Raw genomic sequence first — 17,894 nt, forward strand, 5'->3', positions numbered from 1 at the left:
CAACTTGCCCATGCCGACCATTCATGCCCTATCTACGCCACTCCCACCTGCCTGGGTATGGTCCATATTCCTCTATACGCGTTTTATCCTTGTACCTGTTGTTGCTATAGTACCTGCCTCAACTACCTCCTCCAGCAGCTCGTTCCATCCACCACCCTCTGTGTGAAACAGTTACCCCTCAGGTTCCTATTAAATCTTTCCCCCCTCACCTTAAACCTTGCCCTTCTCTGGGCAAGAGACTTTGTGCGTCTACCGGATCTATTCCTCTCATAATTTTGTATAGATGTGTACAACCTCTCTGAACTAACCTTATAATCACCCCTCATCTTCCTGTGCTCCAAGGAATAAAGTCCTAGCCTGCTGAACCTCCCCTTATAGCTCAGGCCCTCGAGTCCTGGCAACAACCTCATAAATCTTCTCTGCACCCTTTCCTGCTTGATAACATTTCCTATAACATTGGTGCCCAAAACTGAACACAATAACTCTAATTGTGGCCTCACCAACGTCTTATATAATTGCAACATGGCCTCCAAACTTCTATACTCAATACTCTGACTGATGGCCACCCCTTCTACCTGAGATGCCACTTTCAATGAACTGTGTACCTGGACTCCTAGATTCCTCTGCTCCACAACACTCCCTACCTACCTGTGACACCACTTTCTGGGAATTATGTACCTGTAATCCTGGATTGTCTATTAATGCATTATTGCCTATTAATGCATTCAAGAGAGAGCTAGATAGAGCTCTTAAGGATAGCGGAGTCAGGAGGTATGGGGAGAAGGCAGGAACAGGGTACTGATTGAGAATGATCAGCCATAATCACATTGAATGGTGGTGCTGGCTCGAAGGGCCGAATGGCCTACTCCTGCACCTATTGTCTATTGTCTATTGTCTCTGCAACACTCCCTGTCGACCTGTGATTCCCCTTTCAGGGAACTATGGACCTGCACTCCTAGATCACCCTGCTCTACAACATTCCCTTTCTACCTGTGATGCCCTTTCAGTGAACTGTGTACCTGCACTCCTAGATCCCTCTGCTCGACAACACTTCCCAGAGCCCTGCCATTCCATGTGTAGGTCATGCCCATGTTAGTGCTCCCAAATTACAACACCTCACATTTCTCAATATTAAATTCCACTTGGTATTAAATGGCAGACAGCCACATCCTTTGTACCCCTCGACTCTGGGTTACTGATGCTGTGACTTGGCACGCTGCCTCAGTGGCTGCGTGGGAGAAGTTGGCAGCAGCAGCGTGTTTGCATCCGCCCACTCGCTGTCGAAGCCAGCAGCGCCACACTCTACATTTAAAGCACCAACCCCTGACAGCTTTCAGTCTCTGATCTGTCTAATTGCTCGCGTTGACGGCAACATGCATTTGTGTAGCACCATTAGTGTGCTGTAGGGAAGAGGCAGTAAAAGACAGGGGAAGGGGAGCACAAGATAGACACAAAGTGCCAGAGTAGCTCAGCGGGTCAGGCAGCATCTCTTGAGAAAAACCATGGGTGATGTTTCGGGGCAGGACCCTTCTTCAGAATTAAAGTAGAGGCGAGGGAACTAGAGGTAAGGAAAGGCCAGAACAATTCTCATGGCCAGCAACAGTGGCGGCACGGTGGCGCAGCGGTAGAGTTGCTGCCTTACAGTGAATGCAGCGCTAGAGACTCAGGTTCGATCCTGACTACGGGCGCCGTCTGTATGGAGTTTGTACGTTCTCCCCGTGACCTGCGTGGGTTTTCTCCGAGATCTTCGGTTTCCTCCCACACTCCAAAGACGTACAGGTTTGTAGGTTAATTGACTGGGTAAATGTAAAAATAAATAAAAAATTGTCCCTAGTGTGTGTAGTGTTAATGTGCAGGGATCGCTGGGCGGCACGGACTCGGTGGGCCGAAGGGCCTGTTTCCGCGCTGTATCTCTAAAATCTAAAAAAAATCTAAACAGATGACCAAGGAAGGGTGGAGCCCATAATGACCCAGAAGGGAACACAGTCACGTTTCCTACCAAGAACCCCTTCCTGGGCCACAGGTACAATGAAAACAGACACAAAATGCTGGAGTAACTCAGTGGGACAAGCAACTACCCTGGAGAACATGGATGTTCATAAGTTATAGGAGCAGAAATAGGCCATTCAGCCCATCGAGTCTACTCCACCATTCATTCGTGGCTGATATACAGTATCTTTCCCTCTCAACCCATTTCTTCTGCTTTCTCCCTATAATCCCTGACACCCGTACTAATCAAATATCATTTTCCTCTACCTTTAAAAATACCCATTGACTTGGCCTCCACCACAGATGAATTCCACAGATTCACCACCCTCTGACTAAAGAAATTCCTCCTCATCTCCTTCCTAAAGGTATGTCCTTTTATTCTGAGGCTGTGCCCTCTGGTCCTAGACTCTCCCACTAGTGGAAACATCCTCTCCACACCCACTCTATCCAGGCCTTTCACTATTCAATATGGCTCCCCCTCATCCTTCTCAACTCCAGTGAGCACAGGCCCAGTGTCGTCAAACGCTCATCACATGTTAACTTAATCGTTCCTGGGATCATTCTCCGTTGTCAGAGTGAGGCCACACACAAATTGGAGGAACAGCACCTCATATTTCGCTTGGGCAGCTTCAAACCCAGCGGTATGAACATTGACTTCTCTAACTTCAAGCAACCTTTGCATTCCCTCTCTCTCCATCCCTTCCCCCACCCTAGTCATCCTGCCAGTTTCACTGTTCATATCCCTTCGTTATCATCTCCTCCACAGCCAACAATGGACCATTGTGGGCTCCACCTTTCCTTGGTTATCGGTGCCGGCTCTGATCTGCTCTGTACCTTTTCTTAACTCTAATTTCCCTCTCCCCGACTCTCAGTCTGAAGAAGGGTCTGAAGATTCTGCCTGACCCACTGAGTTACTCCAGCATTTTGTGTCTATCTTCAGTGTAAACCAGCATCTGCAGTTCAAAGGGAATATCTCTGATAAGGAACAGGTCAAAGTGCCTTGGTGGGATATGTTACAGGTTAGAATCATGGAATTAAACAGCACCGAATCAGCCCAACTCATCCACACCGACCAAGATGCCCCACCTGCACTAGTCCCACCTGCCCATGTTTGGTGCATATCCGAAAGAACAGTACAGCTCAGGAACAGGCCCTGCGGCCCACGATATCTGTGCCGAACATGATGCCAACTTAAGCTATTGTTGCCAGGACAGGAGGGCCTGAGTTATAGGGCGAGGTTGGGAAGTGTAGGACTTCATTTCTTGGAGCACAATGAGATGAGAGGTGTATAAAATCATGAGGAGAATAGATAGGGTGAATGCACAGTCTTTTACCCAGAGTGGGGGAATCAAGAACCAGAGGACACAGGTTTAAGGTGAGAAATTATTAAGGTGGAAATTATTTAATAGGAACCTGAGGGGCAATTTTTCACACAGAGGGTGGTGGGTGCAAGGAACGAGCTGCAGAGAAGGTGGTTGGGACATCTACTATAACAACATTTAAAAGAGAAGACTTGGACAGGTACATGGATAGGAAAGGTTTAGAGGGATATGGGCCAAATGTCCACAAATGGAACTAGTTCAGATGGGCGGTGTGAACAAGTTGGGCCGAAGAACCTGTTTCCAAGCTGTATGACTCTGTAACTTCTTAATTAGATTCTGGGCACCATCTCGACAATTCCTTTTTGACCATCCCCATTGAATCTGCTTCTCTTGGCCTTTTAGGCAGTTTGTCCTGGAACCTGAGACATAGAATGTAGAACAGTACAGCACAGGAACAGGTCCTTTGGCCCATAATGTCCATGCCAAATATGATGGCAAGTTAACCTGATCTCCCGTACCTGCACAAGATCCACATCCCTCCATTCCCTCCATATCCATGTGTCCATCTAAAAGTCTTTTAAACATCACTCTCGCCTCTGCCTCCACCACCACCCCTGGCAGTGTGTTACAGGCACCCACCACACTCTGTGTAAACAATCTTGCCCCACAGGTCTCCTTTAATAGACAATAGATGCAGGAGTAGGCCATTCGGCCCTTCGAGCCAGCACCGCCATTCAACGTGATCATGGCTGATCATTCACAATCAGTACCCCGTTCCTGCCCTCTCCCCATACCCCCTGACTCCGCTATCATTAAGAGCTCTATCTAACTCTCTCTTGAAAGCATCCAGAGAATTGGCCTCCACTCCCTCCTGAGGCAGAGAATTCCACCGATTTACAACTCTCTGAGTGAAAATCTTTGCCGCTCTCTCCTTAAAGCTATGACCTTTGACATTTGTATTTGACATTTCTACCCTGTGAAAAAGGCTCTGACAGTCTACCCAATCTAGGCCTCTCATAATTGTATTTACTTCTATCAGGTCTCCTCTCAATCACCGATGCTGTAGAGAAAACAATCCATGTTTGTCCAACCTCTCCTTGTAGGTAAAATAGACACAAAGTGCAGCAGTACTCAGTGGGTCAGGCAGCATCTCTGGAGGACATCAATAGGTGACGTTTCTCGGACAACTCCTCAAGCCTACCCCTTTTTTGTTGTTTATTATATTATCTTTAGAGTAATGTGTCTACAAACCTGCAAATAAGAATTGTCATGTATACCTCGGTACACGTGACAATAAGACAAAACTAAATTAAACTAAGTGCTGGAGTAACTCAGCAAGTCAGATAGCACAGGCATTGTGCTGTCAAGGGCTCGTTCCTGTGCTGTACTGTTCTATGCTTATGTACTTTCTAGCAGTCTATTATTTGCAATTCAATTAACATCCCGGATGCTCACTGCCTGCCCTCTGTCTTTGCTGTCAACAGCTTTCCATACTGCTTTACATCTGTTTGCATACAGTATCTGTTCACTGTGAGGTGGCAAGGCAGAACCTTATTGACAACATTCAACCTTGCAGCAAGCAATTACAGTCATAGAGTCTTTCAGCACGGCAACTGGCCCTTCGGTCCAAATCGTCCATGCCTATCAAGATGCCCCATCTAATCTAGTCTCACCTGCCTGCATTTGGCCCATATCTCTCTGAACTTTTCATAGAAACGTAGAAGTAGGTGCAGGAGTAGGCCATCCAGGCTTTTGAGCCAGCACCGCCATTCAATATGATCATGGCTGATCATCCAGAATCAGTACCCTGTTCCTGCTTTTTCTCCATATCCCTTGATTCCGTTAGCCCTAAGAGCCATATCTAATTCTTCATTGGATGCATCCAGTGAATTGGCCTCCGCTGCCTTCTGTGGCAGAGAATTCCACAGATTCACAACTCTCTGGGTGAAAATGTTTTTCCTCATCTCAGTCCTAAACGGCCTACCCCTTATTCTTAAACTGTGACCCCTGGGTCTGGACTCCCCCAACATTGGGAACATTTTTCCTGCATTTAGTCTGTCCAATCCCTTAAGAATTTAATGTTTCAATAAGATCCCCTCTCATCCTTTTAAATTCCAGTGATTATAAACCCAGCCGATCCATTCTTTCCTATGCATATACCTGTCCAAATGTACCTGGCTTTAAATGTTGTTATAGTACCTGACTCAACTACCTCTTCTGGCACCTCGTTCCATAAACCCACCACCCTCTCTGTGTGAAAGGCACTTTGTAGTAGGATGAATGAGGTCGATATTTATCTCTGAAAATATTAGTGCTGTAGAATTATTTAGCACACAAACAGGACTGGCTCACTTACACCAATCCTGACCCTGGCTGCTGTCTGTGTGGAGTTTGAATGTTCTCTCTGTGACCGCGTGGGTTTCCTTGGGGTGCTCCGGTTTCCTACCACATCCAAAAGACGTGTGGGTCTGTGCGTTAATTGGCCCTCTGTAAATTGTAGGGAGTGGCAAATGGGAATGTGTGGAGAATAAAGATGGGATATTGTGTGGTGGGTGCCTGGAACACAGAAGGCAGTGGAGGCCAATTCACTGGATGTATTCAAGAGAGAGTCATATATAGCTTTTAGGGCTAACGGAATCAAGGGAAATGGGGAGAAAGCAGGAACAGGATACTGATTTTGGATGATCAGCCATGATCATATTGAATGGCGGTGCTGGCTCGAAGGGCCGAATGGCCTACTCCTGCACCAATTTTCTATGTTTCTATGTAACACACTGCCGGGTGTAGTGGTGGAGGCTTTTGGATAGATACATGGATATGCATGGAATGGAGGGATATGGATAATGTGCATGGAGTCAAAGAGTCAAAGAGAATCATAGAGTTATACGGTATGGAAACAAGCCCTTCGGCCCAACTTGCCCATGCTGACCAACAGGCCCCATCTACACTAGTCCCACCTGCCCGTGTTTGGCCCATATCCCTCTAAACCTACCCTGACCAAATGTTTTTTAGACATTGTGATAGTACCTGCCTCAACTACCCCCTTCGGCAGCTCATTCCAAATGGCCACCCTTTGTGTAAAAAGGTCGCCCCTCAGGTTCCTATTGAATCTTTCCCTCCCTCACCTTCAACCTACGTCTTCTGGCTCTTGATTCCCCTACTCTGGGTAAAAGACTCTGTGCATTCCCCCCATCTATTCCTCTCATGATCTTTCACACCTCTATAAGATCACCCCTCAGTCTCATGCACTCCAAGGACTAAAGTCTTTAGACTTTACTTTAGATATACAATTCAGAAACAGGCCCTTCGGCCCACCGAGTCCACGCCGACCAGCCAGCACTCTGTACACTAACCTACACACACTAGGGACAATTATACAACTTACCAAAACCAAATTAACCTGCAAACCTGTGCGTCTTTGGAGTGTGGGAGGAAATCAGAGCACCCGGAAAAAATCTGCTCGGTCACAGGGAGAACGTACAAACTCCACACAGACAGCACCCTTAGTCAGAATCGAGCCCGGTCTCTGGCGCTGTAAGGGATGCAACTCTACAGCTGCGCCACTGTGCCCTGCGATCCCTAGCCTGCCCAACAACTCCCTGTAGATCAGGCCCTCCTGGCAACATCCTTGTATGTCTTCTCTGCAGTCTTCCCAGCTTAGTTTTCTCTGCACCCTTTCCAATGCAGGCAGAGTAGGTTAGTTTACATTGGTATCATGTGCAGCACAGACATTGTGAGCCGAAGGGCCTGTTCCTGTGCTGTACAGATTGTATAGATTGTTTCCACGTTCAATCTGACCTCTTCCTCTCCATTTCTTTCTAGCCGGAGAACCTGCTTCTCGCCTCCAAGAACAAAGGAGCCGCCGTGAAATTGGCCGACTTTGGCCTGGCCATTGAAGTTGAAGGGGACCAACAGGCCTGGTTTGGTGAGTTTGCTGTGTGCAGGGTCTTATTCTGGTGGAAGTAAGGTAATGGACGATCTGATCTTGATCTCGATCCAAAAGACCCAGAGTGATGGAGTAACTCAACAGGTCAGGCAGCATCCCTGGAGAAGATCCCAAACTGAGATGGCATCATGGTGGTGCACTGGTAGGGTTGTTGCCTCATGGACCCGGGTTCCATCCTGACCACAGGTGCTGTCTGTACAGAGGTTGTACATTCCCGCTGTAAACACGTGGGCTTTTTCCCGGGTGTTCCGGCTTCCCCCCCACATCTCAAAGGCGTGCACATTTGTAATTTATATGGCCTCTGTTCCCCCCTGGTCATTCCTCCTACTTCCCGCTCCCATACGGCAGAAGATACAGAAGCTTGAAAGCGAGCACCACCAGGTACAGGAACAACTTCTTCCCCTCTGTTATCAGGCTCTGAATGGTCCTTCCGTAAGCCAGGGTATTATCCGATTCACCTCTACCCCATTGTGGACATTGGGTCCTGATTATAGTGGGATGGGGAGAAAAATGGAAGAGAAGTGGGAGCAGAACAAAGCCTTGCAAGTGATAGGTGGATACATGTGAGGGGTGGTTGATAGGCAGATGGGTGGACAAAGGCCAGAGATGAAATGATAAAAGGTGTGAGATAAAGATAGAAGGGGCACAGTGACACTGCGGTAGAGTTGCTGCCTTACAGCACCAGAGATCCGGGTTCGATCCTGACTACGGAGTTTGCACGTTCTCCCCACTGTGACCCTGTAAGTTTTCCCCGGGTGCTCCGGTTTCCTCCCACACTCCAAAGACGTGCAGCTTATTTGGTTAATTGGCTTCTGTAATTTGTAAATTGTCCCTAGTGCATAGAATCATGCTCATGTGATCGCTGGTTGCCGAGGACTCGGTGAGCCAAAGGGCCCGTTTCCAAGCTGTATCTCTAAAAGGTAAAGGTGAGAAGTGTAAAGCCAGACTAAGGAATGTAGGTGGAAGGGGGTGGGGAAGGGAAGGAATGGGTGCCAGTCCAGGGTGGGGCACAGGGAAGGGAGAGGGAAGGGGGGGGGAGGAATGCGTGCCAGTCCAGGGTGGGGTACAGGGAAGGGAGAGGGAAAGGGGAGGGGGGGAAGGAATGGGTGCCAGTCCAGGGTGGGGCACAGGGAAGGGAGAGGGAGAGGGAGGGGGAAGGAATGGGTGCCAGTCCAGGGTGGGGCACAGGGAAGGGAGAGGGAGAGGGAGGGGGGAAGGAATGGGTGCCAGTCCAGGGTGGGGTACAGGGAAGGGAGAGGGAGGGGGGGGAAGGGGTCATTTTTTGAACAGTAGAAACAAGGAACTGCAGAAGCTGGTTTACAAAAAAATTGGCAGAGTGCTGGAGTAACTCAGCAGGTCAGGCAGTATCCGTGGAGAATATGGATAGTTTAGTTTAGTATTTTAGTTTAGAGATACAGCATGGAAACAGGCCCTTCCGACCATCGAGTCCATGCTGACCAGTGATCACCCCGTACACTAGTTCCATCGTACACACAGGGGGCAATTTACAGAAGCCATTTCACTTACAAGCCCACACGCCTTTGAGCACCCGATAAAAACCCACGCAGTCACAGGGAGAACGTACAAACGCTGTACAGACGGCTCCCAAGGTCGTGATCGAACCCAAGTCTCCAGCGCTGTGAGGCAGCAGCTCTACCGCTGTGCCACCGTACCACCCCAGGTGATGTTTCTGGCCGAGACCAGACTTGTTGGACAGTACCCTAGCTTACGGAAGGACGTTCAGAAGCCTGAAAATAGAGGGGAAGAAACTGTAATTATAATATTTGGTTTTGGATCAAACAGAAGGAGGCAAATGGATTACACGCGAGTTGTATATGTAATCTGTAGACATTCACAAATAGAGTTATCACTGCATTGTGAAAATATTCACAGCACTGCATTGAAAAGCCACACACAGGAAACCTTCAAGGTCTGTAATGTGGTGCGTGTTTGTCAGAAAATTCACCATCTCTCTCTTTAAGAAACCATTATCATCTGCTGACTCACACAACAACTTTCATTTATATAGCACCTTTAATGTAGCAAAAGTGTTCCAAAGCACTTCATCCAAGAGACCAGGGAATGGAATTTCTTATTGGATTCGAAAAGGGTGATTAAGCACAAGCAATTTACCAGACGTCATGTTCAAAATTTGATTCATTCATAGGTTTGGACATTGCTGACAATGCCAGCATTTATAAGTTCATAAGTCATAGGAGCAGAATTAGGCCATTTGGCCCATCGAGTCTGCTCCGCCATTCAATCATGGCTGATCTATCTTTCCCTCTCAACCCCATTCTCCTGCCTTCTCCATATAACCTCTGACACCCTTACTAATCAAAAACCTGTCAATCTCTGCTTTAACAACACCCAAAGACTTGGTCTCCACGGCCGTCTGTGGCAATGAATCCCATAGATTCACCACCCTCTGGCTAAAGAAATTCCTCCTCATCTCTCTTCTAAATGTACATCCGTACATTCTGAGGATGTGCCCTCTGGTCCTCGACTTTTGCATTAGTGGAAACATCCTCTCTACGTCCATTCTATCCAGATCTTTCACTATTCGGTAAGTTTCAATGAGATCACCCCTCATCCTTCTAAACTCTAGCGAGTACAGGCCCAGTGCCTTCAAACGTTCCTCGTACATAAACCCAATCATCCCTGGGATCATTCTCGTAAACCTCCTCTGGACATTCTTCCTCCTCAGAAATGGGGCCCAAAACTGCTCAAAATACTCCAGATGCCGTCTGACCAGTGCCTTATAAACCTTCAGCTTTTTTCAAAGCTAATTGTCCACAAATTTTACTATTGATATAGTGTTGAAACAGGCCTTTCGGCCCACCAAGTGCATGCTGACCTGCGATCACCTCGTACACTAGCACTATACTACACACTAGGGACAATTGACAATTTTTACCAAAGCCAATTAACCTATAAACCTAACCCACATGAACAGCACCAGTGGGTATCTCTTCCCAGTCCAGGGCTAAACCTGTGGGCTTGTAGTGGCAAGAAGGGTCCCAACCTGAAACGTCTCCTATCCATGTTCTCCAGAGATGCTGCCTGACCCGCTGAGTTACTCCAGTACGTTGCGTATTTGTCTGTGATCAGACGAATTGTTTTTTAGCAATGTAGAACATAAAGTGTTGGAGTAACCAAGCCGGTCAGGCAACATCTCTGAAGTACATGGATAGGCGACGTTTCGGGTTGGGACCCTTCTTCAGGCTTCTTGAGTCTGATGGAAGGTCCCAGACTGAAACGTTACCCAGTCCGAAGAAGGGTCCCGACCCGAAATGTCACCTACCCATATCTTCCAGAGATGCTGCCTGACCCACTGAGTTACTCCAGCACTTTATGTCATTTTTAAATGTTACAATTAACGGAACTGGGGGAACAAAATTGGCTACAGAACTCCACACAGCAGAGAGAGGAGCAGTGTTGTTTCCAGCCCCCACTGGGGAGTGAAAGGAAGATTGAAGAATCACTTCATTCAAACAGTTGGACAAATTCCAATATCTGTGCACAAATGTGGAACAGATCGGGTGGACAAACTCATGAGAGGAATAGATCAGGTGTACAAACTCATGAGAGGGATAGATTGGGTAAGTGTGCAGAGTAGGGAAATCGAGAACCAGAGGACATAGGTTTAAGGTGAGGGAGGAAAGTTTTAATAGGAACCTCAGGGGTAACATTTACACAATGGGTGGTGGGTGTATGAAACAAGCTGCCCGATGAGGTAGTTGCGGCAAGGACTATTTGCAAAATTTAAGAAACATTTAGATAGGTACATGGATAGGGTAGGTTTAGAAGGATATGGGCCAAACACAGGCAGGTGGGACTGGAGTGGATAGGGCATGTTGGTCAGCGTGGGCAAGTTGGGCTGAGGGGCCTGTTTCCGTGCTGTATGAATCTATGACTCTATCTGTTGTTTTTGTCCTCTCTCTAGGCTTTGCCGGCACCCCTGGGTATCTCTCCCCTGAGGTCTTGAGGAAGGATCCCTATGCTAAACCTGTGGACCTGTGGGCTTGCGGTGAGTATAATAATAACATTTAAAAGACATTTGAACAGGTACATGGATAAGAAAGGTGTAGAGGAATATGGGCCAAACACCGGTGAATGGGATAATGTTTAGTGGGGCATCCAGACCAGCATGGGTGAGTTGGTCTGAAGGGCTTGTTTCCATGCTGTATGACTCTATGACTCAATGACTGTGGAGGGAATGGACAGAAAACATTTTGGGTCGGGACCATTCTTCAGACTGATTCGTCCAAATCCTGATCTGGGTCCTGATCTGAAACATCCTTTGTTCATTTCCCTCTACAGATGCCGCCTGACCTGCTGAGTTCCTCCAGCACTTTGTGCTTATCCTCCAGAGATTGGCATGATTGTCTGATGTTGTTACATCCACAGAATGAAATTGAGCACATATCCTTTAAAACCTTTCCTATCCATGTACCTGTCCAAATGTCTTTTAAATGTTGATATAGTCCCTGCAATCAGTAGCCTCCTCTGGCAGCTCATTCCATATACCCACCACCATCTGTGTCAAAAAGATGCCCCTCATGTTCCTATTAAATCTTTTCTCTCTCACTTTAAACCTATGTCCTCTGGTTCTTGATTCCCCTACTAGTAAAAGACTGAGAAAGAACACCTCCAGATTATCAGAGAACTGAACTATTCTATTACCAACTAGAGAGCGGTCCTGACCTCCCATCTACCTCATTGAAGTCCCTCAAACTATCTTTAATCGGACTTTGCTGGACTTTAACTTGCACTATATGTTATCCTGTATCATCAGTACACTGTGGTCAGCTCGATTGTAATCTTATCGTTGACCGGATAGCATGCAATAAAAAAATCTTTTCACTCGGTACACGTGACAATAATTATAAACTAATCATAATCATAATCATAATTTATTAGCCAAGTATGTTTTGCAACATACAAGGAATTTCATCTGCCATGCAGTCATACCAATAGAATGCAACAGAACACAAACAATACATTTGAACATGAACATCCACCACAGTGACTCCTCCGCATTCCTCACTATGATGGAGGGCGAAAAAAAGTTCAATCTCTCCCTTCTTTGTCCTCCAGCGGTCGGTGGCCTCTAACCTTCCGTTGACGGGACGATCTTGATTCCCGTAGCCGGCGGCGAGCCTTCCTCTTCGGGGCGATCAAGCTCCTGCATCGGGGCGATTCTCAACTCCCCCACGCAGGGCGATCTACCACGGTCGGGGCTTGTCGAATGTCGTGCGGCTTTGGAGCTTCACGACATCGGTCGCAGCCCGAGACTGCGAGCTCCTTGATGTTAAAGTCCACAGGCCGCGGTTGGAGCGTCGATCCCAGGCAAGGAATCGGCTCCAATGGTATGTCCACGCCCCACGGTGGGGCTCAAAGTCAGTCCCGAACAACTCCACGATGTTAGGCCGCAGAGCGACCGGAGATACGATCCAGAAAACAATCGCATCTCCGGCAAGGTAAGGGATTGAAAAAAAGTTTCCTCCGACCGCCCCGCCCACACCCCACATAAAACAAACCAGGGAATATTAATACATACTTTCTCAACACACCAAAAATAACAAAAAAAAGACGAAAAAGACAGACAGGCTGCAGGCGAGGCTGCCATTGTGGCGCCACCCAGTGGAAAAACGAAACTAAACTAGTAACAGATTCTGTGTATTCACCCTATCTGTTCCCCTCATGATTTTATACAAATATTATTCCAGCAAGACATCATACAAAAGCAGAACAATATTTGTGATTTTTTAGTCGAGGTGAGCCAATCTGAGAGTGTTGTTGTGGAACATATATCTCCAGGGTGACAGGGTTAGGACCCAAAGGAGATCAGGTGGTTAGGGATAGGGTGTTCCTTGCAAAGTCAGTCACAGCCAGCCATCTTACCCTGGTGGGACTGTTGCCTCCCAGCCAGAGATTCATGAGTTCAAATCCCACTCCCAACAAATCGTGGTTGGTTATTTGTGTTGCACTTCACACAGAGTGCTGGAGTAACTCAGCGGGTCAGGCAGCATCTCTGGAGAACATGGATAGCAGCTGTCGTTTCTGGTCGAGACCCTTCTTCAGACTTGAAGAAGGAGGTTTATCTCCAGAGGAGGTAAACCAGCATCTGCAGATCCTTCCGACACACGAGGTTGGTTAGTTAGTTTAGTTTACTGTCGTGTTTAGCTCAGTTTAGTTTATTTTTGAAATACAGCGCAGAAACAGGCCCTTCGGCCCACCGACTCGTTACCGACCAGTGATCACCCCGTACACTAGCACTGCCCTACACACTAGGGACAATTTGCAATATTTACCGAAGCCAATTAACCTACAAATCCGCACGTCTTTGGAGTGTGGGAGGAAACCGGAGCACCTGAAGGAAACCCACGCTGTCACGGGGAGACTATACAAACTCCGTACAGACAGCACCAGTAGTCAGGATCGAACCTGGGTCTCTGGTGCTGTGAGGCAGCAACTCTAAAGCTGCACCACTGTGCCGCCGAGATACAGTGAAAACCTTTTTTGTTGCTTGCTATCCAGTCAGCAGAAAGATGAAACGTGATTACAATCAAGCTATTCACAGTGTACAGAAACAGAATAAAGTGCAAGATAAAGTCGAATAAAGTCCGATAAAAGCTAATTCAATGGTCTCCAACGAAGTAGAAGGTCCCACACAAGAGATTAGTGTGCAAAATTAGAGCACATGGTATTGGGGGGTAGGGTATTAGAGTCATAGATTCAGAGAGTGATGCAGTGTGGAAACAGGCCCTTCGGCCCACCTCGTCCACACCGGCCAACAATGTCCCAGCTACACTAGTCCCACTTGCCTGCGCTTGGTCCATATCCCTCCAAACCTGTCCTATCCATGTACCTGCCTAACTGTTTCTTAAAGGATGGGATAGTCCAGCCTCAACTACCTCCTCTGGCATCTTGTTCCATACACCCACCACCGTTTGTTACCCCTCGGATTCTTATCAAATATTTTCCCCTTCACCTTGAACCTATGTCCTCTGGTCCTCGATTCCCCTACTCTGGGCAAGAGACTCTGTGCCTCTACCCGGTCTATTCCTCTCATGATTTTGTATACCTCTATAAGATCTTCCCCCATCCTCCTGCGCTCCATGGAATAGAGACCCAGCCCACTCAACCTCTCGTGTAGGAAAGAACTGCAGATGTTGGTTTAAATCGAAGGTAGATACAAAATGCTGGTATCTTTCCTGTAACATGATGCCCAGAACTGAACCCAATATTCTAAATGCAGTCTCACCAATGTCTCATACAACTGCAACATGACCTCCCAATTTCTATACTCAATACTCTGACTGATGAAGGCCTAAGTGCCAAAAGCCTTTTGACCACCTTATCTACCTGCAACTCGACCTTCAAGGAACCATGCACCTGTACTCCTAGATCACTCTGCTCTACAACACTACCCAGAGGCCTACCATTTACTGTGTAGGTCCTGCCCTTGTTCGACATCCCAAAATGCAACAACTCACACTTCTCTGTATTAAATTCCATCAACCATTCCTCCGCCCACCTGGCTAATCGATCCAGATCCGGCTGCAATTGTTCACAACCATCTTCACTATCTGAAAAACCACAAACTTGCTAATCTTGTATGTTCTCATCTAAATCATTGATGTAGATGACAAACAGTAACGGGCCCAGCACCAAACCCTGAGGCACACCACTAGTCACAGGCCTCCAGTCCGAGAAGCTACCTTCCACTGTTACCCTCTGCTTCCTTCCATGGAGCCAATTTGATATCCATTCAGCTATCTCTCCTTGGATCCTATGTGATCTAACCTTCCAGAGCAGCCTACCATGCGGAACCTTGTTGAATGCCTTCCTGAAGTCCATGTACACAACATCTACAGCTCTGCCCTCATCAACCTTTTTGGTCACGTCTTCAAAAAAATCAATCAGATTTGTGAGACACAACTTCCCACGTACAAAATCATGCTGACTATCCCTAATCAGCCCCTGCCCATCCAAATGCCTGTCTAACCTATCCCTCAGAATACTCTCCAGTCACTTACCAACGACAGATGTTAAGCTCATCGGCCTATAGTTCCCAGTATTTTCTTTGCAGCCCTTCTTGAAAAGAAGCACAACATTTGCCACCCTCCAGTCTTCCGGGACCTCTCCTGTATTTAAAGACGACTCGTAAATTTTAACCAGGGCTCCTGCAATTTCCTGTCTAGTTTTCCGCAATGTCCTCGGATATATCTGATCAGGCCCTGGAGATTTGTCTACCTTCAAACACAACAGTACCTTGAGTACTTCTTTGACGGTAACCCTGATTGCTCTCAAAGACACTTCCAGTGATTGCTCCAATTACCTCTGTCCAACTGTCTTTCTCCTTGGTAAATACAGAGGAGAAATACTCATTGAGGACCTTGCCCATCTCCTGTGGCTCCACACAGAGGTGACCACTTTGATTCCTGAGAGGTCCCACTCTCTCTCAAGTTACCCTTTTCCCCCTTATGTATTTATAAAATATTTTGGGATTGTCCTTAATGCTACCTGTCAGAACTATTTCCTGGCCCCTTTTTGCCCTTCTGACTTCCTTTTTTAGTATACTCCTTAGTTCCCGAAACTCCTCCAGGGTTGCACTTGATCCCCGCTGCCTATACCTGTCCCATGCATCCTTCTTGTTTTTGACTGACGTCTCAATTTCCCTCGTCAGCCAAGCTTCCTTACGTTTGCCTGCTTTGCCCTTCACTCTAACAGGGACGTACATATCCTGAGCTTTCTTCAGTACACTTTTAAAAACATCCCACTTGGCCGATGTTCCTTTCCCCTCAAATAACCTGCACCAGTCAACTTGAGTGAGACCTTCTCTCATACCCTCAAAGTTGGCCTTACCCCAGTTGAGCATTTTAACACGTGGACCCTCTCCGTCCCTATCCATGACTATCTTAAACCTAATCGAACTGTGGTCACTGGTCTCAAAAGGCTTCTCCACACACGCCTCATTAACTTTCCCTTCCAAATTTCCCAATACTAGATCCAGCGTTGCCCTCTCACATGTGGGGGCCTCTACACTGCTTGAGAAAACTCTCCTGAACACTTTTGCGGTATTGCACCCCATCTAAACCCTTCACACTATGTTTTCCCCAGTCTATATTGGGAAAGTTAAAATCCTCCACTACAACAACCTTATTTGACCTGCAGCTGGCTGCAATCTCCCAGCACATTTGTTCTTCTAATTCCTGTTGACTATTTGGGGGTCTGTCATACGCCCCCAACAAGGTGATCATCCCTTTCTTGTTCCTCAGCACCAACCATATAGCCTCACGAGACGAACTGTCCGTAATGTCACCTCTGAATGCAGCCATGACATCCTCCTTAATCAACAATGCAATTCCCTCCTGTAGCTCATAGATAGAGAACTGGTTGGCAAACAGGAAACAAAGAGTAGGAATTAACAGGTCGTTTTCAGAATGGCAGGCAGTGACTAGTGGCTTAGTGCTGGGACCCCAGTTATTTGCAATATATATATATGTTTTAGACGAGGGAAATAAATGTGACATTTCCAAGTTTGCGGATGACACAAAGCTGGGTGGCAGTGTGAGCTGCGAGGAGGATGCTATGAGGCTGAAGGGTGACTTGGATAGGTTGGGTGAGTGGGCAGATGCATGGCAGATGCAGTATAATGTGGATAAATGTGAGGTTATCCACTTTGGTGGCAAGAACAGGAAGGCAGATTATTATTTGAATGGAGTCAGATGAGGAAAAGGGGAGGTGCAACGACACCTAGATGTCCTTGTACATCAGTCACTAAACGTAAGTATGCAGGTACAACAGGCAGTGAAGAAAGCTAATGGCGTGTTGGCCTTCATTGCGAGAGGATTTGAGTTTAGGTGCAAGGAGGTCCTACTGCAGTTATACAGGGCCTGGTGAGACCGCACCTGGAGTATTGTGTACAATTTTGGTCTCCTAATTTGAGGAAGGACATTATTGCTATTGAGGGAGTGCAGCGTAGGTTCACCAGGTTAATTCCCAGGATGGCGGGACTGACATATAATGAAAGAATGGGTTGACTGGGCTTGTATTCACTGGAATTTAGAAGGATGAGAGGGGATCTTATAGAAACATATAAAATTCCTAAGAGGATTGGACAGTGTAGATACAGGAAAAATGTTCCCGATGTTTGGGGAGGCCAGAACCAGGGGTCACAGTTTAAGAATAAGGGATAGGCCATTTAGGACTGAGATGAGGAAAATTTTCTTCACCCAGAGAGTTGTGAATCTGTGGAATTCTCTGCCAATTCACTGAATGTTTTCAAGCGAGAGTTAGATTTAGGTCTTAGGGCTAAAGGAATGAAGGGATATGGGGAAAAAGCAGGAACAGGGTACTGATTTTAGATGATCAGCCATGATCATATTGAATGGCGGTGCTGGCTCAAAGGGCTGAATGGCCTAATCTTGCACCTACTTTTCTGTTTTCTATGGGAGGTCAAAAGCAGTCTCTAGTTGTTGACAGGAGGGTTCAGTTGCCTGATAACAGACGGGAAGAAACTGTACCTGAATTTGGAGGCATGTATTTTCACACTTCTGTACTTCTTGCCTGATGGGAGAGGGGATAGAGGGAATGACCGGGTGGGTGAGACTGGTCCTTGATTTTGT

The 17,894-nt window shown here is 47.0% G+C and overlaps 1 protein-coding gene across 1 annotated transcript in view; it reads left to right on the forward strand.

Annotated features, from left to right (window-relative positions):
* Positions 1–17,894, forward strand: part of LOC144600182 (calcium/calmodulin-dependent protein kinase type II subunit alpha) — a 94,677-nt gene that overhangs the window by 58,456 nt on the left and 18,327 nt on the right. Inside the window, exons 7-8 of the mRNA XM_078411668.1 lie at positions 7,134–7,236; positions 11,204–11,287. Of these exons, the coding sequence (XP_078267794.1) occupies positions 7,134–7,236; positions 11,204–11,287 (187 nt within the window). The remainder of the gene's footprint in view (positions 1–7,133; positions 7,237–11,203; positions 11,288–17,894) is intronic.

Source organism: Rhinoraja longicauda, chromosome 14 (genome assembly GCF_053455715.1).
Source record: "Rhinoraja longicauda isolate Sanriku21f chromosome 14, sRhiLon1.1, whole genome shotgun sequence".
Lineage (NCBI taxonomy): Eukaryota > Metazoa > Chordata > Chondrichthyes > Rajiformes > Arhynchobatidae > Rhinoraja > Rhinoraja longicauda.